Raw genomic sequence first — 23,905 nt, 5'->3', positions numbered from 1 at the left:
AGGGGGATTTCCGGCAGCGGAGGAGCGGGGCACACACAGTAGCCGATGCTGCAGGTACTACGTGTGCCCGCTGCTAAAGGGAAATGAATATTCCCTCTTCTCCACTCCCATGGGCGTGGAGAAGAGGGAATACTCATTCTCTGTAGGAGTGGGCACGGAGGAGTGCTGAGACGCAGCTCCTGCTGACAGTGCCCGCTACTAAAGAGAATGCATAGTCACTCTACTCCACGCCCATAGTCCCGGCGTGGAGAGGAGTGAATATGCCGGCAGCTCACATCAGTGTTTGAGAGCGCATGGCAGTGACGTCAAGCGCTACTCAGATGCTGACATGAGCTGCTGCAGCAGAACAGGACGCAGCACTGGAGCAGAGGTGAGTATAAGTGTTTATTTTTTATGTGTGCAGTGATGGGGCCATACATACCAGGATTGGGGGATGAGGAGGCCATACATACCAGGATTGGGGGATGAGGAGGCCATACATACCAGGATTGGGGGATGAGGAGGCCATACATACCAGGATTGGGGGATGAGGAGGCCATACATACCAGGACTGGGGGATGAGGAGGCCATACATACCAGGACTGGGGGATGAGGAGGCCATACATACCAGGACTGGGGGATGAGGAGGCCATACATACCAGGACTGGGGGATGAGGAGGCCATATATACCAGGACTGGGGATGAGGAGGCCATACATACCAGGACTGAGGGATGAGGAGGCCATGCATACCAGGATTGGGGATGAAGGGGGCCATGCATACCAGGATTGGGAATGAAGGGTGCCATACATACTGTTAGGAGGGCAGTTGCAGACAACTTTATTTTAATGGAACGCAACAGACCCCGGGGTCCGCAATGCAGCCTAATGGACTGCTGCCGAACACTTTCCGGGTGGAAAGGAAAGAGACAACTAAGTTGATAACCCGTCCGTGTTAACAGCACACCGGACCGGGTAAGGCGATACGCTCTATCTCCGTTAACTGCTCGGAGGGAGAGCGACCGGCGACGCACCTATCAACTATCTTAGCCCTTCGTGTTAATGCACACGGAAGGGTAAGACGGTTTGCACAATCTCCAAGAACTGCAGGGAGACGTGCGACAGTGGGAGAAACAGTAGCCCTGTCTTTGATACAGGCGCTACGCTATGGGGAATGGTGCTAAAGCGGTTCACGCAATCTCCAAGAACCGCAGGCAGACGTGTGACCGGAATAGGAGCAGTAGCCCTGTCTTCGGTACAGGTGCTACGCTATAGGAGACGGCGCTAGTATGTGGGTGTGATACCCGCCGGGTATTCGTGCACTCAGCCGGCGTGCTACCGGACTGAGCAGACCGGCTCTATATGGCTCAAGCTACCTGCCTGCATAAAGCTATGGCTCTGAGAGGAGCCCAAGAGTTTAAGCGTGCACACCACAAACAACCAGCTCAAATGATCTGAGCGCGTCGCCATGTTTGTGGGCGGGCCTTTTAAAGACTAAGCCCTGCCCACCGACGCGCCATTGGTGACAATACCCGTGGACCAATCAGGCAGTGCCAGGTCACTGGGTCAGGTGGGTGCCAAACCACCAATCATTATCCGCCAGGTCACGGACATGCTCAGTACGGCAAACTCTGGACTTAGACTCCGCAAGCACTGTCTCTCTCTGCAACCCAGGCTTAACATTGTTAGGCACAACTACCTGGGAGATAAACAGTGCTCGCGGACCAGCTAGGCGTTGGGGCTGACGACGATGCTGAGCAGCATCAGCCCTGGCTGGACTGAAATGGGAGACCACAGAAGGTCCTGGACCCATTTCGAATCCAGCACCAGACCGACGCCTAACACATACCAGGATTGGGGATGAAGGGGGCCATGCATACCAGGATTTGGGATGAAGGAGGCCATACATACCAGGATTGATGAATGAGGAGGCCATGCATACCAGGATTTGGGATGAAGGAGGCCATACATACCAGGATTGAGGGATGAGGGTGCCATGCATACCAGGATTGGGATGAGGGTGCCATGCATACCAGGATTGGTGTATGAGGGGGCCATGCATTACCAGGTTTCTTGAGCTTCTCATACCAAATCGGATCAAGATTGGACATATTGCCATGATTTTGTAGACTACTCGGTCAGCAAAAAAACACAGACATGTGAACAGCTCCATAGTCTATATATAGGTATGAGTCCTGTCTGTGAAAAACACGGATAGAACTCGTATGTGAAAAACTGATGTCTGAATGAGGCCTAAGGCTTTGCTCAGCAATGGCCACTATTAGCAGATCATGGTCAACATTTACTAAAACTAAAATATCTTATTATATGCATCTTAGGCCAAGCAGTTGTGTTTTGGGACAAATTTATTAAAAGGCGCAGGCTCTTATTATATGTGGCCCAATTGGAAACATCCAATGGCCACTTGTTTACATTTGCCCAGCACCACCATCGGTCCTTGTGACCACTACCGGAATTTTTTCCTGACGCTGCACCGCTATGTACATACAAACATGCCTTCTGAAGGAGGGTGGCGGGCTGTAGAAGATGCCGTAGCAACATAGGGGTTAAATGTGTTGAAAGTTATGTTTTAATATGTGTGCTGTGTAATATGTTAGGATTTGTGTGATAAAGTATGTTATGTTTTAATCTCTATGGCTTTTGTTGTATGCCGGTTCTCCAACAGGCTTTGCCTGAGGCCATCCCTGGGGAATGCGGAACATAGAATATAGGGACATACAGAAGATAGGGACATAGTTTGCATTACACTACATAGGACACTAGAAAGTTAACACTGGGATTAGCCCACAGTTTGGGAGGAGTTAGGAAAGGATATAGGAAAAGGTTTTCTGGGTTGCAGTCAGTCAGGGTGTGGAGTCCATGACACAGACACCAAAGTTCTAAGTCCATGACTCCCACAGAACAGGGCAGGTGCAAGTCCTGTAAAAGAGAGTGGAGTGGGAAAAGGAAGGCTGAACAAGCAGGAAAGCTTAGAAGCAGATAAAGCAGGAAAAGAAAGTGTTCTGTTGGTGTGCGTTTTCTGGAAGGAATAGGGGCACGTCTAATGCTTCAACTGGACGTCGGGACAGTCTTGGGCTTAAGGCCCAGAAGAGGGCCTGAAAAGTAGGACTCCTAGAAGAGGAAGATGTCAGCTGGGTCGCAGAGGGAGAGAAGGATAGTGGGTCACAGGACAGGAAGGGGACAAAGACTGTTAGGGCCCAAAACTAAGGGAACACCATCACCACAAAAAGACTGTCTTGATCTGTATGCTGCAGCAGTGTGTAAATGAATTGAACAGTAAAGACGAACCAGTTAACCCAGACCTCAGGGCTCCTGTCTTGTTTGCAGCCAGATCTGGTCCTGAGGACGGGGAGATAACAAGGACTCCTGAAATAACAGTGAGTAGAGAACAAACTCCATCACCCAGTAGACTCTATTCTCACTCCTATTTAGAACAGGTGTCCCAGGGGAAAGAAAACTCAGCAAGGGCTCAAAGTCGCAGCAAATGCAACATGTTGAAATCGGCAACTGAAGGGTAATTCGAGTCCAAGTTTATTTAGACAAGGGCAGAGGAGGGCTGGAAGGCAAAGGGGCTTTTGCCCCACCATCCGATCCCCTAGTAGCTGTTTGTGACTGTTTGATGCTTTTACCACCCTGCATCCAGTCTTCTGGCTGAATTCTGCTGCGCATGTCAGCCGAAGACGTCTCGCTCACAGACACAGGAAAGGAGTGTGGGAGATGTCATTGCTCCCAACCATCCTGGACCAGCGGGGCTGTCCCAATTGAATGATCAGTCCTGCCACTTCTAATACTCACCTCTCTCCAAAGTAATCATCCCTCTGTGGTTCCTCCTCCTTGGGGGGCAGCGCCACATCTCTCTAATCTGACATAAAATAAACTATGCCCTTCTCTTGTGATCAGGATGTTGGACACTATTACTGGAAGGGGTCCCGAATGGATAACATTTTTACTGGCACAGGATGGAAGACATTATACAAGGAAGGGACCCAGGATGAGTGACATTAGTACAGAATGAGGCCCATTATTACATTATGGGGGAGCAACACTACCGTATTTTTCGGACTATAAGACACACTTTTTTCCTCCAAAATTTTTGAGGAAAATGGGGGGTGCGTCTTATAGTCCGAATGTTGGGGGGGTGTATATATATGTGGGGTGTGGGGGGAGAAGTATCGGTGGAGGAGCGGGGCACAGGAGGCAGCAGCTGCCCGCTGCAGCCTACACTGTCCCCGCTGCTAAAGAAAATGAATATTCACTGCTCCCCACGCCTTGAGTCGTGGGGAGCACTGAATATTCATGCTCCTTAATAGCAGCACACAGTGTAGCCGCGCTGTGGCTCCTGCGGCTGCCGGAATCGCCTGTGCCCGCTGTTAAAGGGCATGAATATTCAACCTCTCTCCACGCCCATGGGTGTGGGGTGAATATTCATGCCCTTTAGTAAGTGGGCACACGAGATAGCCGGCAGCAGGAGCTGCAGCGCGTCTACGCTGTGTGCCGGCTATGAAGGTGAGTGAAGTCACTGCTCCCCGCGCACACAGTCCCGGCGTGGGGAGCAGTGACTTCCGGCAGCTGATCTCTCCTTGTGAGCCATGCATCGCAGTGACGTCATGCGCGGCTCACATGGAGAGATCAGTGCGGGCTGACGGGACGTAGCGCTGGAGGAGAGAAAAAAGGTGAGCAGAAGTGTTTATTTTTATTTGTGCAGCATGATGGGGATTAGGGGGACCATGCATACCAGGGTAAGGATGAGGGGGCCATACATACCAGGGTAAGGATGAGGGGTGCCATGCATACCAGGATAGGGATTAGGGGTGCCATGCATACCAGGATACGGATTAGGGGTGCCATGCATACTAAGATAGGGATTAGGGGTGCCATGCATACCAAGATAGGGATTAGGGGTGCCAGGCATACCAGGATAGGGATTAGGGGTGCCATGCATACCAGGATGGGGATTAGGGGTGCATTGCATACCAGGATGGGGATTAGGGGTGCCATGCATACCAGGACAGGGATGAGGGGTGCCATGCATACCAGGACGGGGATGAGGGGTGCCATGCATAGCAGGATGGGGATTGCTGTACCATGCATACCAGGATGGGGATTAGGGGTGCCATGCATACCAGGACAGGGATGAGGGGTGCCATGCATACCAGGACGGGGATGAGGGGTGCCATGCATAGCAGGATGGGGATTGCTGTACCATGCATACCAGGATGTGGATTGCTGTGCCATGCATACCAGGATGGGGATTGCTGTGCCATGCATACCAGGATGGGGATTGCTGTGCCGTGCATACCAGGATGGGGATTGCTGTGCCATGCATACCAGGATACGGATTAGGGGTGCCATGCATACTAAGATAGGGATTAGGGGTGCCATGCATACCAGGATGGGGATTGTTGTGCCATGCATACCAGGATGGGGATGAGGGGTGCCATGCATACCATGACGGAGATGAGGGGTGCCATGCATACCAGGATAGGGATGAGGGGTGCCATGCATACCAGGACAGGGATGAGGGAGCCATGCATACCAGGGTAAGGATGAGGGGTGCCATGCATACCAGGATAGGGATGAGGGGTGCCATGCATACCAGGATAAGGATGAGGGAGACATGCATACCAGGATGGAGGGGTTCCATGCATACCAGGATGGGGATGGGGACCACGTATAAAAGGAAGGGGGGGCATATATAGCAGGATGGGGGATATTGTCAGAATTGGGGGACATTACCCCTATACCAGTGTCAGCAGAAGACCCCCTCCCCCTCAAAAGTGCATCATGAACGCATTTTTGGCTTAAAATGTTTTTTTTTTATTTTCCTCCTCTAAAACCTAGGTGCATCTTATGGTCCGGTGCGTCTTATAGTCCGAAAAATACGGTATGTCTTTATAGGTTTTAGAATACCACAAGGACTAATACATCTGACCAACATATAGGTGGGGGCCCAGGTTCAAATTTTGCACCAGGGCCTATCGGACTCTAGTTACGCCACTGCATACAGATATGGTCCAAGCAATGGTGTACCGCCAAAGGCTGCAGACCACGTGGCCGCTATGGGGTCCATGAATTGGGGGGCTGGATGCCGATACAGTTGAGAACAAGGATGGGAGAGGGAGCCGTCAGCTGACAATCCCCATAATACTGCATGGAGGGCTATGAGGGGCCCATAATACTGTATGGAGGGCTATGCGGGGCCCATAATACTGTATGGAGGGCTATGTGGAGCCCATAATACTGTATAAAGGGCTATGTGGGGTCCATTATACTGTATGGAGGGCTATGTGGGGCCCATTATACTGTATGGAGGGCTATGTGGGGCCCATTATACTGTATGGATGCTATGTGTGGGCAGTTATACTGTTTGCAGGACTATGTGGGGGGGCATTATACTGTTTGCAGGGCTATGTCGGGAATCATTATAGTGTTTGGAGGGCTATGTGGGGACCATTATACTGTTTGGAGAATTATGTGAGGATCAAAATACATCTCTTGGCCAAAACAAAAGCTGCTGGCTATGTATGTGATGTGGTGTTCGATGGGAACTGTTAATGTGTGATTGGTGAAAACGTGGTGCAGAAGTGGAGTTTTTCTAAGAGTGTGGGGTGTGATTGTGGAAGGTTCGAGAGGTGGAGGAGGAGCTGAAGTGGAGCCTAGATGGAGTCTCAAGGGGGCCCGAAAATTTTGCGAGTAAGAGGCCCTGAAATTCTTGCTGGCAGTCCTGGTTAGAAGTCAGACCAGTCATACTAAGAAGTATCAGATTTTCTCAGCCATAACACTTTGGTGAGCAACGCTGCTGTGGATTTGCTGAGCACTCCCACAAGCATGCTCACTTTACTACTGAACTCACAGTAACACACCAAAATATTTTCAGATCCAATCCAGGCTCACAATTTGATCAGCGCCATCCTATAAAATTACTGTAGGAAACTTATTCAAACACGAACCTAAGTACACTTTGCACATACAAATCCATACAACTGACCCTAAAAACATTTAGATAATTAAGAATCTTAATGAACGAGAGAAGCAAAGAATGTCATGCCAAGGTAACACAAGCTCTGTTGAGCCTCGATGTCTCATACAATGAGCCGCAGATCAGCATGTGGCTTCCAAGCTACATGTTAGGGAACAATCATCTGCAGAAAATCCTTTTGTTGACTGCATTGGAAGACCTTCAGACGTCTGAGATCATCGGTCTGATCTCGGAATCAAATGCATGGACTGGCCGTGCATCTTTTGACCCCCGAGCAAGACTGCTCCATATATTTCTATGAGGCTGTCATGCTCGGGGTTGGGAGAAGAACGGCCAGTCCATTCATTGCGATCCGAGATCGGACCGATGATCACAGACATCTGAAGGAGCCCTTAGTGAGGAGGTAAGACTTTTATTAGATTGGGCATTATTAGACATTATTAAACATGAAATCACTTATTAGATTTACATCTTCGAAATTCATAACTAGCATGTTCATCTGATATTTTGGATGGAAGCCATTACATTTAGTAAATAAATATTTATAGTGCCTTCTCCAGGGGTCGAGAGTTACACCACTGATGTTTACAGTTGTACCACTGATGTTGATAGCCACAGAGAAAAAAATAGCTTAATAGCTTGGCAAACCCTCTTTCGCAATCCTTAAAGATGTAACCAAATTCTAAAAAATTTAAATGGAGCAGGCATCACCTGTATATTAATGGAGCGCTAACCAAATTACGTGTAGAACATATGATTAAAAAAAAAAGGAAAGATGCATACGAAAGATCGGTTGAGCTCCCTAAATTTTCATAATATAAATCTTTATTATGTAGCAAACAGAAAAACCTAGACATAACTTACAAAAACATTTTATTTGGGCCAGAACAGGTTTCCTAGGCCAAAAGTTAGCACTGGGATCATTCCATATGACCAGCATGAGATCCAATAGCCATATAAGTATAACTGATATCTAAAATAGGTATAGATAGACACTACTCTTCAGACCACGTTCAGTATTCGGTCAGTATTTTACATCAGTATTTGCAATGCAATACCAGGAATGGGTGAAAAATGCAGAAGTGGTGACGTGTTTCTATTATACTTTTCCTCTTATTATTCCACTCCTGATTTTGGCTTACACATACTGATGCAAAATACTGACCAAATACTGACCGTGTGACTGTGGCCTTAATGTGATTTCAAATAGAAACCAATAATGATGAGAGGTGCAATGTACATATAGGTGCGATAAAGTGCCATGTGCATAGTCATCAAAAGGAAAAGAATTACATAGAAATGAAGACCCCATGCGTATCGCCACAGGAAGTGGCTTCCTCAGGGATGTAACCATATTATACATTTTTACATTGATTTTCGAACTGTGATCGGTATTAGTCACTTGGTACATCTGACGCTACCATTAAATATGTTAAAATGTCACGATGATATCATGAGTTTTGGATAAAAAAAAGTACTGGATCTAATTTTCTTCTATGTTGAAATACCATGATAATACTTGGATAGCAGGAATTCACAAAGAGATGTGAAACATTGAAAATATCGTCTATCAACATTGAACATGTAATCAGAGAAATAATGGATCTACTCACGATATCCTTAAAGGGGTATTCCCATCTCCAAGATCCTATCCCAATATGTAGTAGGTGTAATAATAATAATATTAGCAAATACCTCCAATTAGAAATGTAGTATAGTTTTTCTGATTCGCTATGCCACTTACCTCATTTGCAGGCATTGCAGGACCTTAGGTATCTATGGTTGCAACCACTGATATAGTGACAGCTAGCTAGTTACTTGTGGTCATAGTCATGGATACCTAAGGTTCTGCCATGTCTGCACATGAGGAAAGAGACATAGCGAATCGGAAGAACTATATTACATTTCTAAGTGGCGGTATTTGCTAATATTATTATTATTACACCTGCCACATATTGGAATAGGATCTTGGAGATGGGAATATCCCTTTAATATGGTCAATTCCTTATCTTTTATAAAGCAGAAATAAAATGGTACATACTGGTAGGATGCTTCTGGCTGCAGATTTTCAATGACGTAACTTGTTGCATTCTCTACTGAGATAGCATAGTCTCCCAAGTCTATGTGATACGCAGTGATTTGTGATCCATTGCAGCAAGGTTCCTCCCAGCTTAGTAGTAGGCACACGGATGAGAGCATTGTGTAGGATTCTAGGTGGGCTCCATCTATCACATAAAGGTTAGGCACTACATCTGGGACAGAAGCTGGTGTCCTGCAGCTCACTATGTCACTGAATGCTCCAACACCAGATAAATTTAATGCCTGTGAAAAGAAAGATAGCATATGGGTCATTACATTTGATTGTTATATCATTTAACACACATTGAAACAGATACAGAAGTATGTTGAGATGTTGGTGGATTTCCTAGAGATTAACATTTAAGGAGAAGATTACACATTTATACATATGTATAGAAGTGTTTGGCCTCTTTTTAACTACTCATATCTTGAAACTCATATTCTTCAGCCTGCCTTCGACTCTGCAAAGAAGCGTACACAGTCTTTCATAGCTGAAGGGTTTGTCCCCAAGTATCCTCCATTGGCTTGAAAACTTTAATCTTGATTAATGGTAACCCCATAATCTTGTCTACTTCTTTGTATAAGGGCCCATTTAGATGAGCCGACAGCAGCTGTTAAACGACTGCAGACTGGCCATATACCACTGTTTAGGCAGGACAAACGGACCTCTCTGTTCACAGAGCAATTTGTCAATGAGTGTTCTGTATGCATAGAACACCAAGTGTTCGGCAGCACGTCTGTTGTTTATACAGGAGGATGTGCTGCCGAAAATACAGGCATAGATGGTTCAATCACCTGATAAACAAGCATTTTGCTCAAGATTTTGTTCAAGATTACTGGACCTCAAACTTGTGAGAGTATGCAATTTCTTGCATATATAAAAGCATTTTTCCTAGTTTACATTGAAATTGGTATATCCAAACTATTGACTTGATTATATTTCGGAAACAAGTTGGGTTTACATTATCATTTCAATTAACTACTATAATTCTCATCAAAGATATTCCACGTTTCTTTAACTAATGTTTTTATACTTCTTCTGCCAATTTTCTAAGATACACTAGTAGGTAAGTCTGTAAAAGGTACATTTTTCCAGATCAGATCTAGGCGAGAGATCTTTAGTCCAAGAAAGAAAAAACGGCGGGTGAGAGGGGTATTATTATAAGGCACTACGGGGTAATTATTATACAGGGCACAGAAGGGGCATTATTACTGTCTAGGGCACTTTTAGTAGTACTATTTGGTTTGTGTACAGGTGGGGAATGTGGGGAGAGTTCCGGAAAGCAGTAAGCCAAAGATATTTCTGTGTTACATTCTGCAGGGATGAGTTATGGTTGGAAGAAGGGGTTATGGCGTTTTGGGCCGTAAGGAAAAAAACAAAATTAATTACTATGATCATCGAGAATATTACTGTTGAGAACAGGGTACACATATATAGACTGCAGAGCACTGGTGTAGAACTGATATTAACATTATATGGTCACTGTATGGTAGTAATATCAGTCCAAGTACACTGGTTTTGATTAATGATCAGAATGGCTGTATTTTCACCACACTGTGTCCTGGTAATATGTTGTTATGGTCTGGTGGTATCCGTCTATTATACTGCAATGCTATTATTGCAGTATTATTAAATCTTCTATAACAGTATTATTGGTGATATAGGTTTTGTAGTACCCGGTTCCTGATTTCCTCCCGACATTGTAATATTAGTAATAGAGACCCCCATCTAGGAAAACGGCACGGAAAGCATGGGCGTCTGTGCTTTCAAATGCCAGGGCTGAATTTCAGTCCTAGCCCAAAATATGCAACAAATTGCAATCCAGCCTACAGTTTCTTGCAAGAATGTTTTCATTCAGACATATATGTTGCTCGTTTCAGGTTGAGCCTCAGCCCTGTACACAATATGTGTTACAGAAATGGAAACCAAGGAGACTGCACGGACCAAGGACGTTCTCTTCTGCTACCGAGAGGAAAAAATCGCTAACGAATGGGATTTAGAAAAATGATTATAGTGCAGACTACAGCACAATGATTGTCTATCTGTATTACTGGATGCAGCAACTTTTTCTAGATTGGTAAAATGAGAATTAGATAACATTGTAACAATGAAATAATACATTTTCTTTTCCAATATATATTTAAAAGACCAACTGTTCATTATTATGCATCAATGAAAAATATTACATTAAAGCGCACTTGTCAGCAGGATTGTGCTCAGTAAACTACATACACTGTTAAGGTGGGCGCCGTTGCACTGATTAAAATAAAATCTTGTTAATGAAATCCGTCCTGTGGTTCTTGTGTAATCTTTACTTTCAGTTTGGAGATAATGATAAGCTCATGCTCCGGGGCGGCCTGTGGGGGGCTCTATCTGGTGCTCTGATTACATATTCATCTGTATACTCTTATGATAGATCACTGTGCCTTCACTGGCCTGCCTCCTATTTTACCTAGCCCTGCACTACTAGATGCATTATGAAAAATAGGAGGCAGGGCAGGTCTGTGAAGGCACAGTGAGCTGTAATAAGAGCATACAGATGAATATGTAAGCAAAGCACCAGATAGAGCCCCCCCCCACAGTTCCTCCCCGAAGCACGAGCATCCACCTGACAGTGTATGTGGTTTACTGAGCACAATCCTGCTGACCGGTGCACTTTAAGTTAGCAAGAAAAGGGAGCAGCAATAATAGTACTAAATAACTATATGGTCAGACTACAAAAAGGGTTTGTACGCAGCCTGTAACAGAAAAGCTGTGAAGATAAGGTGTCTTCCATGGGTGTAATACTACTTAGACAACACAGGGCGAGGGTAAAACAGTGTGGCAATATTTCATTGAACCACCCAACAGAAAACAAACAGATAGAACAGTCCCAGCAAATACCCAAGATGGTACAACGTTACACAGTCTCACCCTTCCGTTGGCCCGCCTGGGAATAGAACAACTGCGACGTGGGGACTTCCAGGACCAACTACCTCAATCAGTTGCCCCCCCACTTTTGGCAGGCCCCCAGAGAGAGGAGGTAGTGGCAAACTTAGGAAGCTGACAGTCCATCGAGGTATAAGGCCAGAAGACCTGAGGGTCACACCCTCGCCTCTCTGAGAGTTTCCATGGGGCCAGATGACCGGCTGGTCTCAATCTCGCTTCTCCGAATGTCTCCATGGGTTCCAGGCGATCAGAGGGTCCCACCTGACAACCCCTAACATATTCATGGGGCCAGGTGACTTCATCGTCCCAAACTAGTCTTCCCAAATGTATCCATGTGATGGTCAATGAAGCAGATCCGTATTGTTACAGTCAGGCCCGTATACCCTTAGGCCGGAATCATGTAGAATCCAAATCTGTGTCTCTCTAGATCGAGCCATGCTACCAAGCTACTCTCCTGAAGAGTGTCTGTCTGAACTTTGATTCTCCTTGTAAATTCTGCCTGCTACAGAGGCCTTGTTCCTTAAATAGTTCACATTTGTTCTTTCAAGTACACATCCACAGGGCAAGGATTAGGGATATTATTATTCCACACAAGGCTCAGGTCTCATTGTTTGAGCATTTAATAAATTTTTATAGTTGGTATAGCAGGGGGCTCTTTAACCCCTTAACGACCTTGGGAATTTCCGTTTTTTTTTTGCATTTTCGTTGTTTGATCCCCTTGTTCCCAGAGCCATAGCGTTTTTATTTTTTGATCAATATGACTGTGTGAGGGCTTATTTTTTGCGGGACGAGTTGTATACTTTTAAATGCCATTACTAGTTTTACCATATCGTGTACTGGAAAACGGGAAAAAAATTCCAAGTGCGGTGAAATTGCAAAAAAAATGCAATTCCACAGTTTTTTTTTTCTTTCCACGTTCACTGGATGCTAAAACTGACCTGCTATTATTATTCTCCAGGTCATTACGAGTTCGTAGACACCAAACATGTATAGGTTCAAGTGGTGAAAACAAATTCCAAATTAAAAAAAAAAAAAAAATGGCGCCATTTTCCGGAACCCGTAGCGTCTCCATTTTTCAGGATCCGGGACCGGGTGAGGACTTAATTTTTGTGCGCTGGGCTGACATTTTTATTGATATAATTTTGGGGTAGATACGATGTTTTGATCACCCATTATTGCATTTTATTGCAATGTTGCGACTACCAAAAACGTAATTCTGGTGTTTGGAATTTTTTTCTCGATACGCCGTTTACCAATCGGATTAATTCTTTTTTTATATTGATAGATCGGGCGATTCTGAACACGGCGAAACCAAATATGTGTATGTGGGGTTTATTTTTTATTATTTTATTTTGAATGGGGCAAAAGGGGAGTGATTTAAACTTTTATATTTTTTTTAAAAACATTTTTTTTTACACTTTTTGCTTGCTTCTATAGTCTCCATAGGAGACTAGAAGCAGCAACTGTCTGATCGCCTCTGCTACATAGAGGCGATGAGCAGATCACCTCAATGTAGCAGAAATGCTCCTGTACTATGAATGCCAACCACTAGGTGGCGCTCATAACAATCTTTACATGACAACCACTGGGGTCTGCTGCAGACCCCGGGTTGCCATGCCCACCCATCAGTGACCTGCAATCACGTGATGGGGTCACCGATGGGCGGGGTAAGTGACGCGCTTCCGGCGCGGAGCTGTTAAATGATGCTGTCGGAGATTGACAGCGGCATTTAACTGGTTAACAGCCACGGGTGGATCGCGATTCCACCCGCGGCTGTTGCGGGCACATGTCAGCTGTAAGAATCAGCTAACATGTGCCCGGTTCAATGCGGGCTCAGCGCCGGAGCCCACGCTGATCTGGGGGTGATGGCCTGGGGTGTACTAATATGCCCCAGGCCAGTAAGGGGTTAAATCAACATTCAGGTTTATACAAATAATAGTATGTCCTTCTTGACCAGCCAAAGAAAAATACATACATTCACAAATCAACACAAACGCAATAGTGTATTTCTCTTGGCTTAACAAATCTAGACATCTGGCTGATTAAGATAAGAAGCTGTTTCGTCACAGAAGCGGATTATGAATATTTGCAAATATGCTTCATTTCTATCTTTTAGATACAATAAAATAAAGAAATATTATCACCAGTTTCCATTTTTAGATCACACGACCAGTGTTGTAATGTTAAATTGTACAGGAAAATTGCATCTTTCATCTTGATTGTTCCAGTTTATACCATAGGTCAGAGCTGAGAGCAGGCAAATCACTCATATCCAGTGGTTTACATTACCACGAGATGACAGGCAAAGGAGTGAAGGCAAAGGGGTGTCTGCTACCAAAGACTTCAGGATCTCCGGGAACAATTTGCTCTCTTTTATTTATATCGTTGGCAATCGGCTCCATTATAATAACGTCTTCGGACTATTCACGTTACTGTGTTTTAATTACTTGCACAGAACTTTCATTTATCAAAGCTAAACCACAATGCATTTTACAAATGTGTGGACTGTTGAAGAGGATACCCTGACATTAGAAACACTTATAAGCTTTAGAAGGGTTCCCGGTATGAGTCTTTAGCTTTGTAGAACAGTAGGAGACACTGAACAGGTGACAGACTGGGAAGGTTTTGGCAGTCTAGAAGCAAATAAACTCTCGCAGACAAGTGACCTCTGCCAGTGGAGGTGCATGCCTCAATGTGTGTTTTAGCACCTTGATTCCTCTCTTTAAACAAATTATTTTACACAAAAAAAATTGTAATTTGCTCTTCTGTATGCTTTCATTTCTACTGCCCCCGACAATATTCAATTACTTCATAGTCTCACTAAGCTAACATGCTTTACTAAGGTTTCTTGATTTTTTTGTTGTAAAATGTAACCCCTAAAAGGGAATCTGTCACCAGGTTTTTGCTACCTCATGTGAGAGCAGAATGATGTAGGCAAAGAGATCTTGAATCCAACAATGTATCACTTAGTTTACTGGGTGCAGCCGTTCTCACACTATCACGAGTTTTCAGATGTAGAATGCAGCAGAGCTGAGGAAGCTAACCCCACCTACACCAGGCTCTATATGTACATTCTCTATAGCGTACGGGTCAAACTCTGGCCCGTGGGCCAAATCTTGCCCGCAGGCTGACTAAATTTGGCCCACGACACCAGAACAGCCTCCCCTATGTGAGGCCATTATTCTGCATGAGGGCTTTGTGGGGCCTATTATACTATATGGAGGACTATGTGGGGCCCATTATACTGTATGGAGGACTATGTGGGGCCCATTATACTGTATGGAAAGCTATGTGGGGACATTATACTGTATGGAGGGCTATGTGGGGCCCATTATACTATATGGAGGGCTATGTGGGGGCAGTTATAATGTTTGCAGGGCTATGTCGGGAACCATTATATTGTTTGGAGGGCTATGTGGGGCCCATTATACTGTATGGAGGACTATGTGGGACCATTATACTGTGTGGAGGACTATGTGAGGCCCATTATACTGTATGGAGGACTATGTGGGGCCCATTATACTGTATGGAAAGCTATGTGGGGCCATTATACTGTTTGGATGACTGTGTGGGGTCCATTATACTATATACTGGTGGGCCAATGTACAATGACCCAAAACTCACCACCAAGCTAAATGTGAGCTATGTCACCAAGGAGAAGAAAGATGGGTGTGCTGCCTAAGAAGAAATGGCCTGCACAATCACCCAGCCTCAACCCAAATGAGATAGTTTGGGATGAGCTGGACTGCAGAATGATGACAAAGCAGTCTACAAGTGATCAGCATCCCTGTAAACATGAAGACTGTTGAAAAGCCATTGATGAAGCTGCTTGAGAGAATCCTGTCAACTGAGTAAAAAGGAGGTAACTTTGATGAATCTAAGGTTTAATACATATATTTTGGTTTGTTTCACACATTTTTTCAGTCTGTGTTTCCAGGCATGTTCATTTTGCAGGTTTGCTGCCTTCAGTCTGAATTGGTACTGCAGTTTCGATCGGTACAATAGATCAGAAAATGTTATACACCCAAGTTGCTGCAGCCCTTGTAGGATATTCTATATTATGCTGTCCTGTTCTAGCCTTTTAATATGACCAACCCATTAAGGTCTCCTAATTTAGCCATATGCTACATAAAGTTTTTGTTTTATCTTGTTCTTTGTTGACTCTGAAGTGTTGCCTTGTCGGATTAGGTTATAAATGTTGTATAGAATCTTCGTTTACCATGTATAGATATAAAATAATACAAAGGTGTAGAAGGGCCTATTAAATGCAATACTTCAGTCTTAAAGCAGTCAAATCAAGATAAATGAAGTATAGATCCCAATAAAATCAATATTTATTTCAATTCATTAAAACAATAAGTATAAAAAACACAGTATTAAAAAAGGAGAAGTAAATAGAAGGATCCCACAGTCAGTAGGGTGGGAGTACGACCAAGGGTATAAGCAAGGTAATAAACAGGTATCAGCACATACAAGGACAATATAAATGAACAGAGGACCTATACAATCAATCAGAAAAAAATCTATACACATGCAATGGAAAAAATAATACAGCAATTAGTGATAGTGAAGACTCAAGCGGAACACGAAACGCGCGTTTGGGTTGTCCTTATCCTCACAGTCACCAGGTTGTATTGCCTCTTCCCTCAACTCCCTATATACCTGCTGTGTTATGATGTCTTATGTCTGTTTTATGCTTACCTGATTTCTCTTGACACTAGTCTATATTGTATTTTATTCAGCACTCAGCTAGTTGTCCTTTCATCATAACTCCTGGTCTCCCTAGGGTTTTTGTGGTAGTGTTACCATATTGAGGTTTAATTCTTTCGGCCCAGAGCTATATACAGCACTATCTTTGGACTTTGTTTTCTTCATATACAGTTATATGAAAAAGTTTGGGCACCCCTATTAATCTTAAGCTTAATGTTTTATAAAAATTGGTGTTTTTGCAACAGCTATTTCAGTTTGATATATGTAATAACTGTTGGACACAGTAATGTTTCTGCCTTGAAATGAGGTTTATTGTACTAACAGAAAATGTGCAATCTGCATTCAAACAAAATTTGACAGGTGCATAAGTATGGGCACTCTTAACATTTTCTTGTTTTAAATACTCCTAACTACCTTTTACTGACTTACTAAAGCACTTTTTTTGTTTTTGTAACCTCATTGAGCTTTGAACTTCAGAGCCAGGTGTATGCAATCATGAGAAAAGCTACTTAAAGTGGCCACTTGCAAGTTGTTCTCCTGTTTGAATCTCCTCTGAAGAGTGGCATCATGGCCTCCTCAAAACAACTGTCAAATGATTTGAAAACAAAGATTATTCAACATAGTTGTTCAGGGGAAGGATACAAAAAGCTGTCTCAGAGATTTAACCTGTCAGTTTCCACTGTGAGGAACATAGTAAGGAAATGGAAGAACACAGGGACAGTTCTTGTTAAGGCCAGAAGTGGCAGGCCAAGAAAAACATCAGAAAGGCAGAAAAGAAGAATGGTGAGATCAGTCAAGGACAATCCTCAGACCACTTCCAGAGAGCTGCAGCATCAACTTGCTGCAGATGGTGTCACTGTGCATCGGTCAACTATACAATGCACTTTGCACAAGGAGAAGCTGTATGGGAGAGTGATGCGAAAGAAGACGTTTCTGCAAGCACGCCACAAACAGAGTCGGCTGAGGTATGCAAAAGCACATTTGGAGAAGCCAATTTCTTTTTGGAAGAAGGTCCTGTGGACTGATGAAACCAAGATTGCGTTGTTTGGTCATACAAAAAGGCGTTATGCATGGCGGCAAAAAAACATAGCATTCCTAGAAAAACACTTGCTACCCACAGTAAAATTTGGTGGAGGTTCCATCATGCTTTGGGGCTGTGTGGCCAATGCCGGCACCGGGAATCTTGTTAAAGTTGAGGGACGCATGGACTCCACTCAGTATCAGCAGATTCTTGACAATAATGTTCAAGAATCAGTGACAAAGTTGAAGTTACGCAGGGGATGGATCTTTCAGCAAGACAATGATCCAAAACACCGCTCCAAATCTACTCAGGCATTCATGCAGAGGAACAATTACAATGTTCTGGAATGGCCATCCCAGTCCCCAGACCTGAATATCATTGAACATCTGTGGGATCATTTGAAGAGGGCTGTCCATGCTCGGCGACCATCAAACTTAACTGAACTGGAATTGTTTTGTAAAGAGGAATGGTCAAAAATACCTTCATCCAGGATCCAGGAACTCATTAAAAGCTACAGGAAGCGACTAGAAGCTGTTATTTTTGCAAAAAGAGGATCTACTAAATATTAATGTCACTTTTCTGGTGAGGTGCCCATACTTATGCACCTGTCAAATTTTGTTTGAATGCAGATTGCACATTTTCTGTTAGTACCATAAACCTCATTTCAAGGCAGAAACATTACTGTGTCCAGCAGTTATTACATATATTAAACTGAAATAGCTGTTGCAAAAACACCAATTTTTATAAAACATTAAGCTTAAGATTAATAGGGGTGCCCAAACTTTTTCATATAACTGTATATTGCATGCGACACTTTATAGCCTCTACTGATAGTTTACAGACAGGTTTTCATACCGTTGAGCACTTGAGTCTTCACTTTCACTAATTGCGGTATTATTTTTTCCATTGCATGTGACACTTTATAGATTTTTTCTGATTGATTGGATAGGTCCTCTGTGCCTTTATATTGTCCTTGTATGTGCTGATACCTGTTTATTACCTTGCTTATACCCTTGGTCGTACTCCAATCCTACTGACTGTGGGATCCTTCTATTTACTTCTCCTTTTTTAATACTGTTTTTTTTTATACTTATTGTTTTAATGAATTGAAATAAATATTGATTTTATTGGCATGTACAGATATAGTAAAGGCTATCATGAATCCCAATGCACCCAATGCAACAAGTGACAGAAGGTTCTATCACCTAAGAGGATTAACTTTAAGAGCAACTAAATTGTTTGTTTTATTTAAATTATTGATCAACCAATGCAAAGTTATAAATCTTTGTAATGCACTCAATTACCTCATTTTGCTCCCATTTCTCTCAAAAACAATGTGGAAATAAAAAAAAAAAAGTTTAGTTACTCTTTAAGCCAATTATTGATAAGCATTTGCAAAGTTATAAATCTTTGTAATATACTCCATTACCTTATTTTGCTTGCGTCCTTCTTAAACATCATGCTGAAAGTGCTGTTTTAACTGCCTAGTTCATGCTCTTTTAGAAGCTGCTTTGAATTGCTGTTCTAGTAAGAAACAATACTCAAACACCATTTACAAACGCACTCCTTCTGTTAGCACAGGGAAAGTGCTTGTAAATGGTGTTTGAGTATGGCTTCTTACTAGAGCAGTAGTTAAAAGTAGCTTCTAAATGAAAATAAGCTAAGCAGTTACAACAGCACTTTCAGAATGGAGTTTAAGAGACAAGGAAACAAAATAAGGTAATAAGGTTACACAGATTTATAAAACTTTGCAAAGGCTGATCAATAATTAAATATTTTTAGTTACTCTTTGACGTTGCACAGGACAATGGCTAATCTCAAGTTTGTTGTAAAATTACACTTTCTTTGTGCTGTGTTATTTTAATCACAGTAACCTTTGCTAAATTTGGACATAACATATTGGTCATGTCTCCATGCCAAATAGAGGATATTGGTCTTTAAATTATATTCTACCTCTACGTCCTTCTAATAATGTACATGGTGTGGTGATCCTGCCCCAATTTTAGGCATATGCCTGCCATGCTATATTAATTTCCGATCCAACATTATCTAATGCCCAGAATAAAGCATTAGACACAAAACAAAAACTATTATAAATGTGAAGTACTAATCCGAGGCTACCCTGACTGATGTGCAGTTTAGTCAAGAGTGATCAGTCTTTTTAAATTGACACTTTCTCCAGTACATTTTCTACAAGCTGGTTGCTATAGCAAAAGGCGGTAATCTCGTTTCAAGGACGTGCACAGAAGTAAATATGGGTTTTCACTTTGCTCCAGGCGCACCTTTTATCTAAGCTGAATTCTCAAAGCGCAATGAAACCCTTACATCATTTTCTGGCCTGTCACTGATATTATTTGCCCCGTTTCAGATAGGTCTGGAGCACCGACAGTCAGTTTTATTAGCTGGAAAACACATTCACTTTTGTTTGTACTCATTATCTGAAAATTGGCTGCATTAATCTTGTTATCTCAGATAGATTAGCATATTCTCATCTAAAATGTGTTATTACATTACCGTAGCACCATTCTTCTGTACTCCAATGCATTAAGTGTCCTAAATGTCTATTACTCACTTTGCAGGTAAATTGGTGAACACTGATGGAATACACGTCAGCCAAATTGTTATCAGGGTCAAGATTTCCCCTTGCTATTAGTGAAAAAACTGATCTCAGATAATAATTACTAGGAGTATTTTTGCTACGAGTCTGCAGGAGAAACTGAGTACCAAAGACAAAAAAACAAATTCTCTTACATTAATTAAAATGTTTGCAAGGATCAAGAAGCTCTAGTAATCTCATATTGGGATTCAATTTAACAACATAGAAGGGGTATGCCTATCTTAGTAAGTAATGGCATGTTGTTAGGATTTTCCATTACTTAAAATGTAACTGTACTTTCAAACTTTGCATAAATCAATAGTACAGGTGATTGTAAGAAGCTTTGCAATGTATCTTATTAGAGAAATCAGTTTCCTTTCTCACTTATCAGCCACTCCTCCCCCTTCCAAATCTACCCCTGGCCTACTGAACTTGCCTTCAACCAAAAAAAAAAAACAGCTCAAACACATCTTGCTGAGACCAGATGGACTGGAAGCTCACTATAATGTCATATGAAACAATCCATTACACTCTATAGAGAGGGTATGTGGCCAAGGAGTAAGGATCAGGGAAAGGAAACAGGCAGAGGAAAACATGGCGTGGTAAACTTTATATCAAGTCTTTCACCTCACCCCAGAACTGATTCACATCCAGACAGCTCAGCAATACTATATAATATCCTCCATGTTGCTACTGTCTCTATCTGTGGCCTAAGAAATGAATTAAGAGCAGGAATCCCTCTCTGTGTGTCTGTGAGCTTTGCCGTTTATAGGAGAGTTCACAGCAGCTAGTCTCCTCTCTCATTAAACTGCAAATTTAAAGATAGATCATGCAGATGGTAAAGAATTGGTGAAAATGCAGCTTACAAGTCATATAATGGCCAGGTTTAGTGTTTTTCTTCATGAACACATACAGGACAGTTTATGCTGAAAATTTATTGGCGATCACTGGGAATTGGGCCTGCGCCAATTCTGCGAATAGGATGCAGTGCTGCATCCTCTTTACAGGTTTTGTAGAAAGAAGCTGTGGGGAAAAGCGCACACAATAAGGTGACCCTATTTAAGGAGGAGAGGAAAAAAAGTAAAAAGATGGAAAAGAGTCTCTTGCTGCAATGTAGTTCACTGAGGGTCCTTTTATTCAGTCAACAAATTTCAACAGTTTTCAACGGTTTCAAGTTGTATTTTATGACTTGAAAAAGACACTGGTAAAGCGGTGAAATGAGTGTCCTGACTAAAGGAACTCTAATTGACCTACCTTGCAGCAAGAGACTCTTTTCCATCTGCGCAGCCTATCTTCAAAATGCTTTTATTCCCCATACGGAGACTCTCTACAGGTTTCTGTGAGCACAGCAGCACTCCTGGCCACCTGGCTAAGCAGGGAGCTGTACATAGCCCTATTCACATGAGTGGAGCCGTGCTGCAGTGAGTTACGGAATGTGGCTGTGCAGAGAAAAAATACTGAAGAGGACACAGCACTAAAACAGTGCTTGGGCCTCTTTATTTTCAAGATTTAGGTATCAGATAGATCAGTGTTATACACTATCACTTACCCAGATTGGATAACCACTTTAAGGCCACAGCCCCACTATCAGTATTTGGTCAGTATTCGGTCATTATTTTTTTCTCAGGAGTGGGAGCCAAAACCAGGTGAGGAACAATCAGAGAAAAGGTATAATAGAAACAAGTCACCAATTCTGCATTTATCACCCACTCCTGGTTTGGCACCCACTCCTGAGAAAAAATACTGACCGAATACCGATAATGGGGCCGTAGCCTAAAACCGAAAGTTGACCTGTGGTTTTCCAATTTTAGAAAGGGCTAAAGAGTCATTGTTAGACATGCAATGAGATACATTGTTACTTTGACTTGAAATCACTAGCAATCCTCCAAAACTTGTTGTTGTGGACAGCACAGCTACTGGTTAATATGATTATCATGATAAACAGGAGTGCACAGAGTAAATCTGAAAATATTAGCAATTTGATTCGTGTTGTCCTGATCCAGCGCCTAGTCCAGTCCTTCGTGGAAGCCGGTCTTCAGTTTTGGCATCTTCTGCCCAAAATCCTAGGAGCCTCCTCCGCTTAACTAGGTCTTGCAAAATCATAGCATTGCGGCATGAAGCATGTCATGACATCACGTGAGGCGTGGTGACTAGGCCTCATGTGAGGCCATAATGTCGGGTCTACTAAGTAGCAGAGGTACCCAGGACAACAGGCTTAGGATGCCAGGTGCAGAAGCAAAGACTGGACTGAATGCAGGAATATACCTGTATATTTTGTATAAAAATTCTAAAAAAAAAAATGGAGACTAAGTATTCAATGAGGTTCTGGAGGCAACTATGTGTTACTCTTAGAAGGACGCATCTTCATAAGAAGGATATTGGGGATAAATAAAGTTTTCTCAACCAATTGTATAGTTTAGTATTTGGGCTACAAATACATTTTATTTCACTTTCCTTGGTGTTAAAACAGATCATCTTTCCTCGTTTGTGATGTAAAATATAAATAAAGCACCTATATTTTTGTGGTCTCACAAAGAAATAATGATCGATTTTAGATATCTATCTAAGGAAAATGAAATTTGGATTTTAGTACATTTCTTTTATAGTATAGCGGGACAATGATTAGGGGAGAACATTACAAAACCACTCTGGGGGCTGTAGAGTGCCCAATCTTTCACAAAAACAGCAATTTTGTTGTTATGTTACTTTAACTTTGGCACCAGCAGTTTATGCTACTGCTCAAACATACAAAACAAAATTAGGTTTCACCGCATGGTGTGGCTCAAGATGGGTGTTAAATAGACTTAAATTGGGATAGTAGGAGGAAAACAACACTGAGAATGGCAAAGATCCTCATGAAAAAACATGATGGAGAGGGTGTATAACTGAGAAATGTTGGCAATGCCGAATAATTGCTTCTCTTGCTCTTTCAGGCTTTCATTTTGCTTGTCACAGTTGTACTGTACTTACAGTCAATGTTTTGTTCATCATCACTCACTATTTTAACATAAGCCTTCAAAAAGAACATGGCCCTCATGACCAGATACATATAAGAGGACACTGGATATAAAGTAGAGGTGTTTTTCATTACCAATTACAATAATTTGGTATTCAATATACCAAACCCCAGATGCAGCAGAATGAACGTTAACCAATTAATGCAAAGAATTATCTAAACAGACATATCCAATTTTAGTCTAAAAAAAAAATTAAAAGGTGTCAATTAAATATTATTTTGCTTAAACTGCAATTGATGAATACCACTATTGCTATAAATGTAAAATAAACTTGAAGTTAATTTTTTGATAAAACAAAAAAAAAGTGCATAAGCCATCCACCAGTGACAAGGTAACCGCAATGGATGGGACCTAAACTAAGGATTAACCTCTGTTTGTCTAACCAAGCCTCCAATGAAAATACATGCTCAGAAATAACCACTGATGACCCCATGCATAATTAATGTGCGTGTGCCTTCTTCTAAATACCTGAAAATCATATTTAAGAATAATATTTTTCTCCTGAAAACCTATAGCTTATCATATGGTCGCTAGTAATCTAGAGTAGAATTATTGGGATTAATAATTAAATCCATT

The 23,905-nt window shown here is 42.5% G+C and overlaps 1 protein-coding gene across 2 annotated transcripts in view; it reads right to left on the bottom strand.

Annotated features, from left to right (window-relative positions):
• Positions 1-23,905, bottom strand: part of FNDC3B (fibronectin type III domain containing 3B) — a 413,666-nt gene that overhangs the window by 59,273 nt on the left and 330,488 nt on the right. For both annotated transcript variants that reach the window (XM_073674905.1, XM_073674906.1), the window contains exon 22: positions 9,019-9,299. In XM_073674905.1, the coding sequence (XP_073531006.1) occupies positions 9,019-9,299 (281 nt within the window). The remainder of the gene's footprint in view (positions 1-9,018; positions 9,300-23,905) is intronic.

This window comes from Phyllobates terribilis, unplaced genomic scaffold (genome assembly GCF_046119375.1).
Source record: "Phyllobates terribilis strain yellow unplaced genomic scaffold, ASM4611937v1 Scaffold_3__8_contigs__length_932513732, whole genome shotgun sequence".
Classification (NCBI taxonomy): domain Eukaryota; kingdom Metazoa; phylum Chordata; class Amphibia; order Anura; family Dendrobatidae; genus Phyllobates; species Phyllobates terribilis.
Note: the sequence above shows the minus strand (reverse complement) of the source record. Positions and strands in the feature narration are given on the sequence as shown.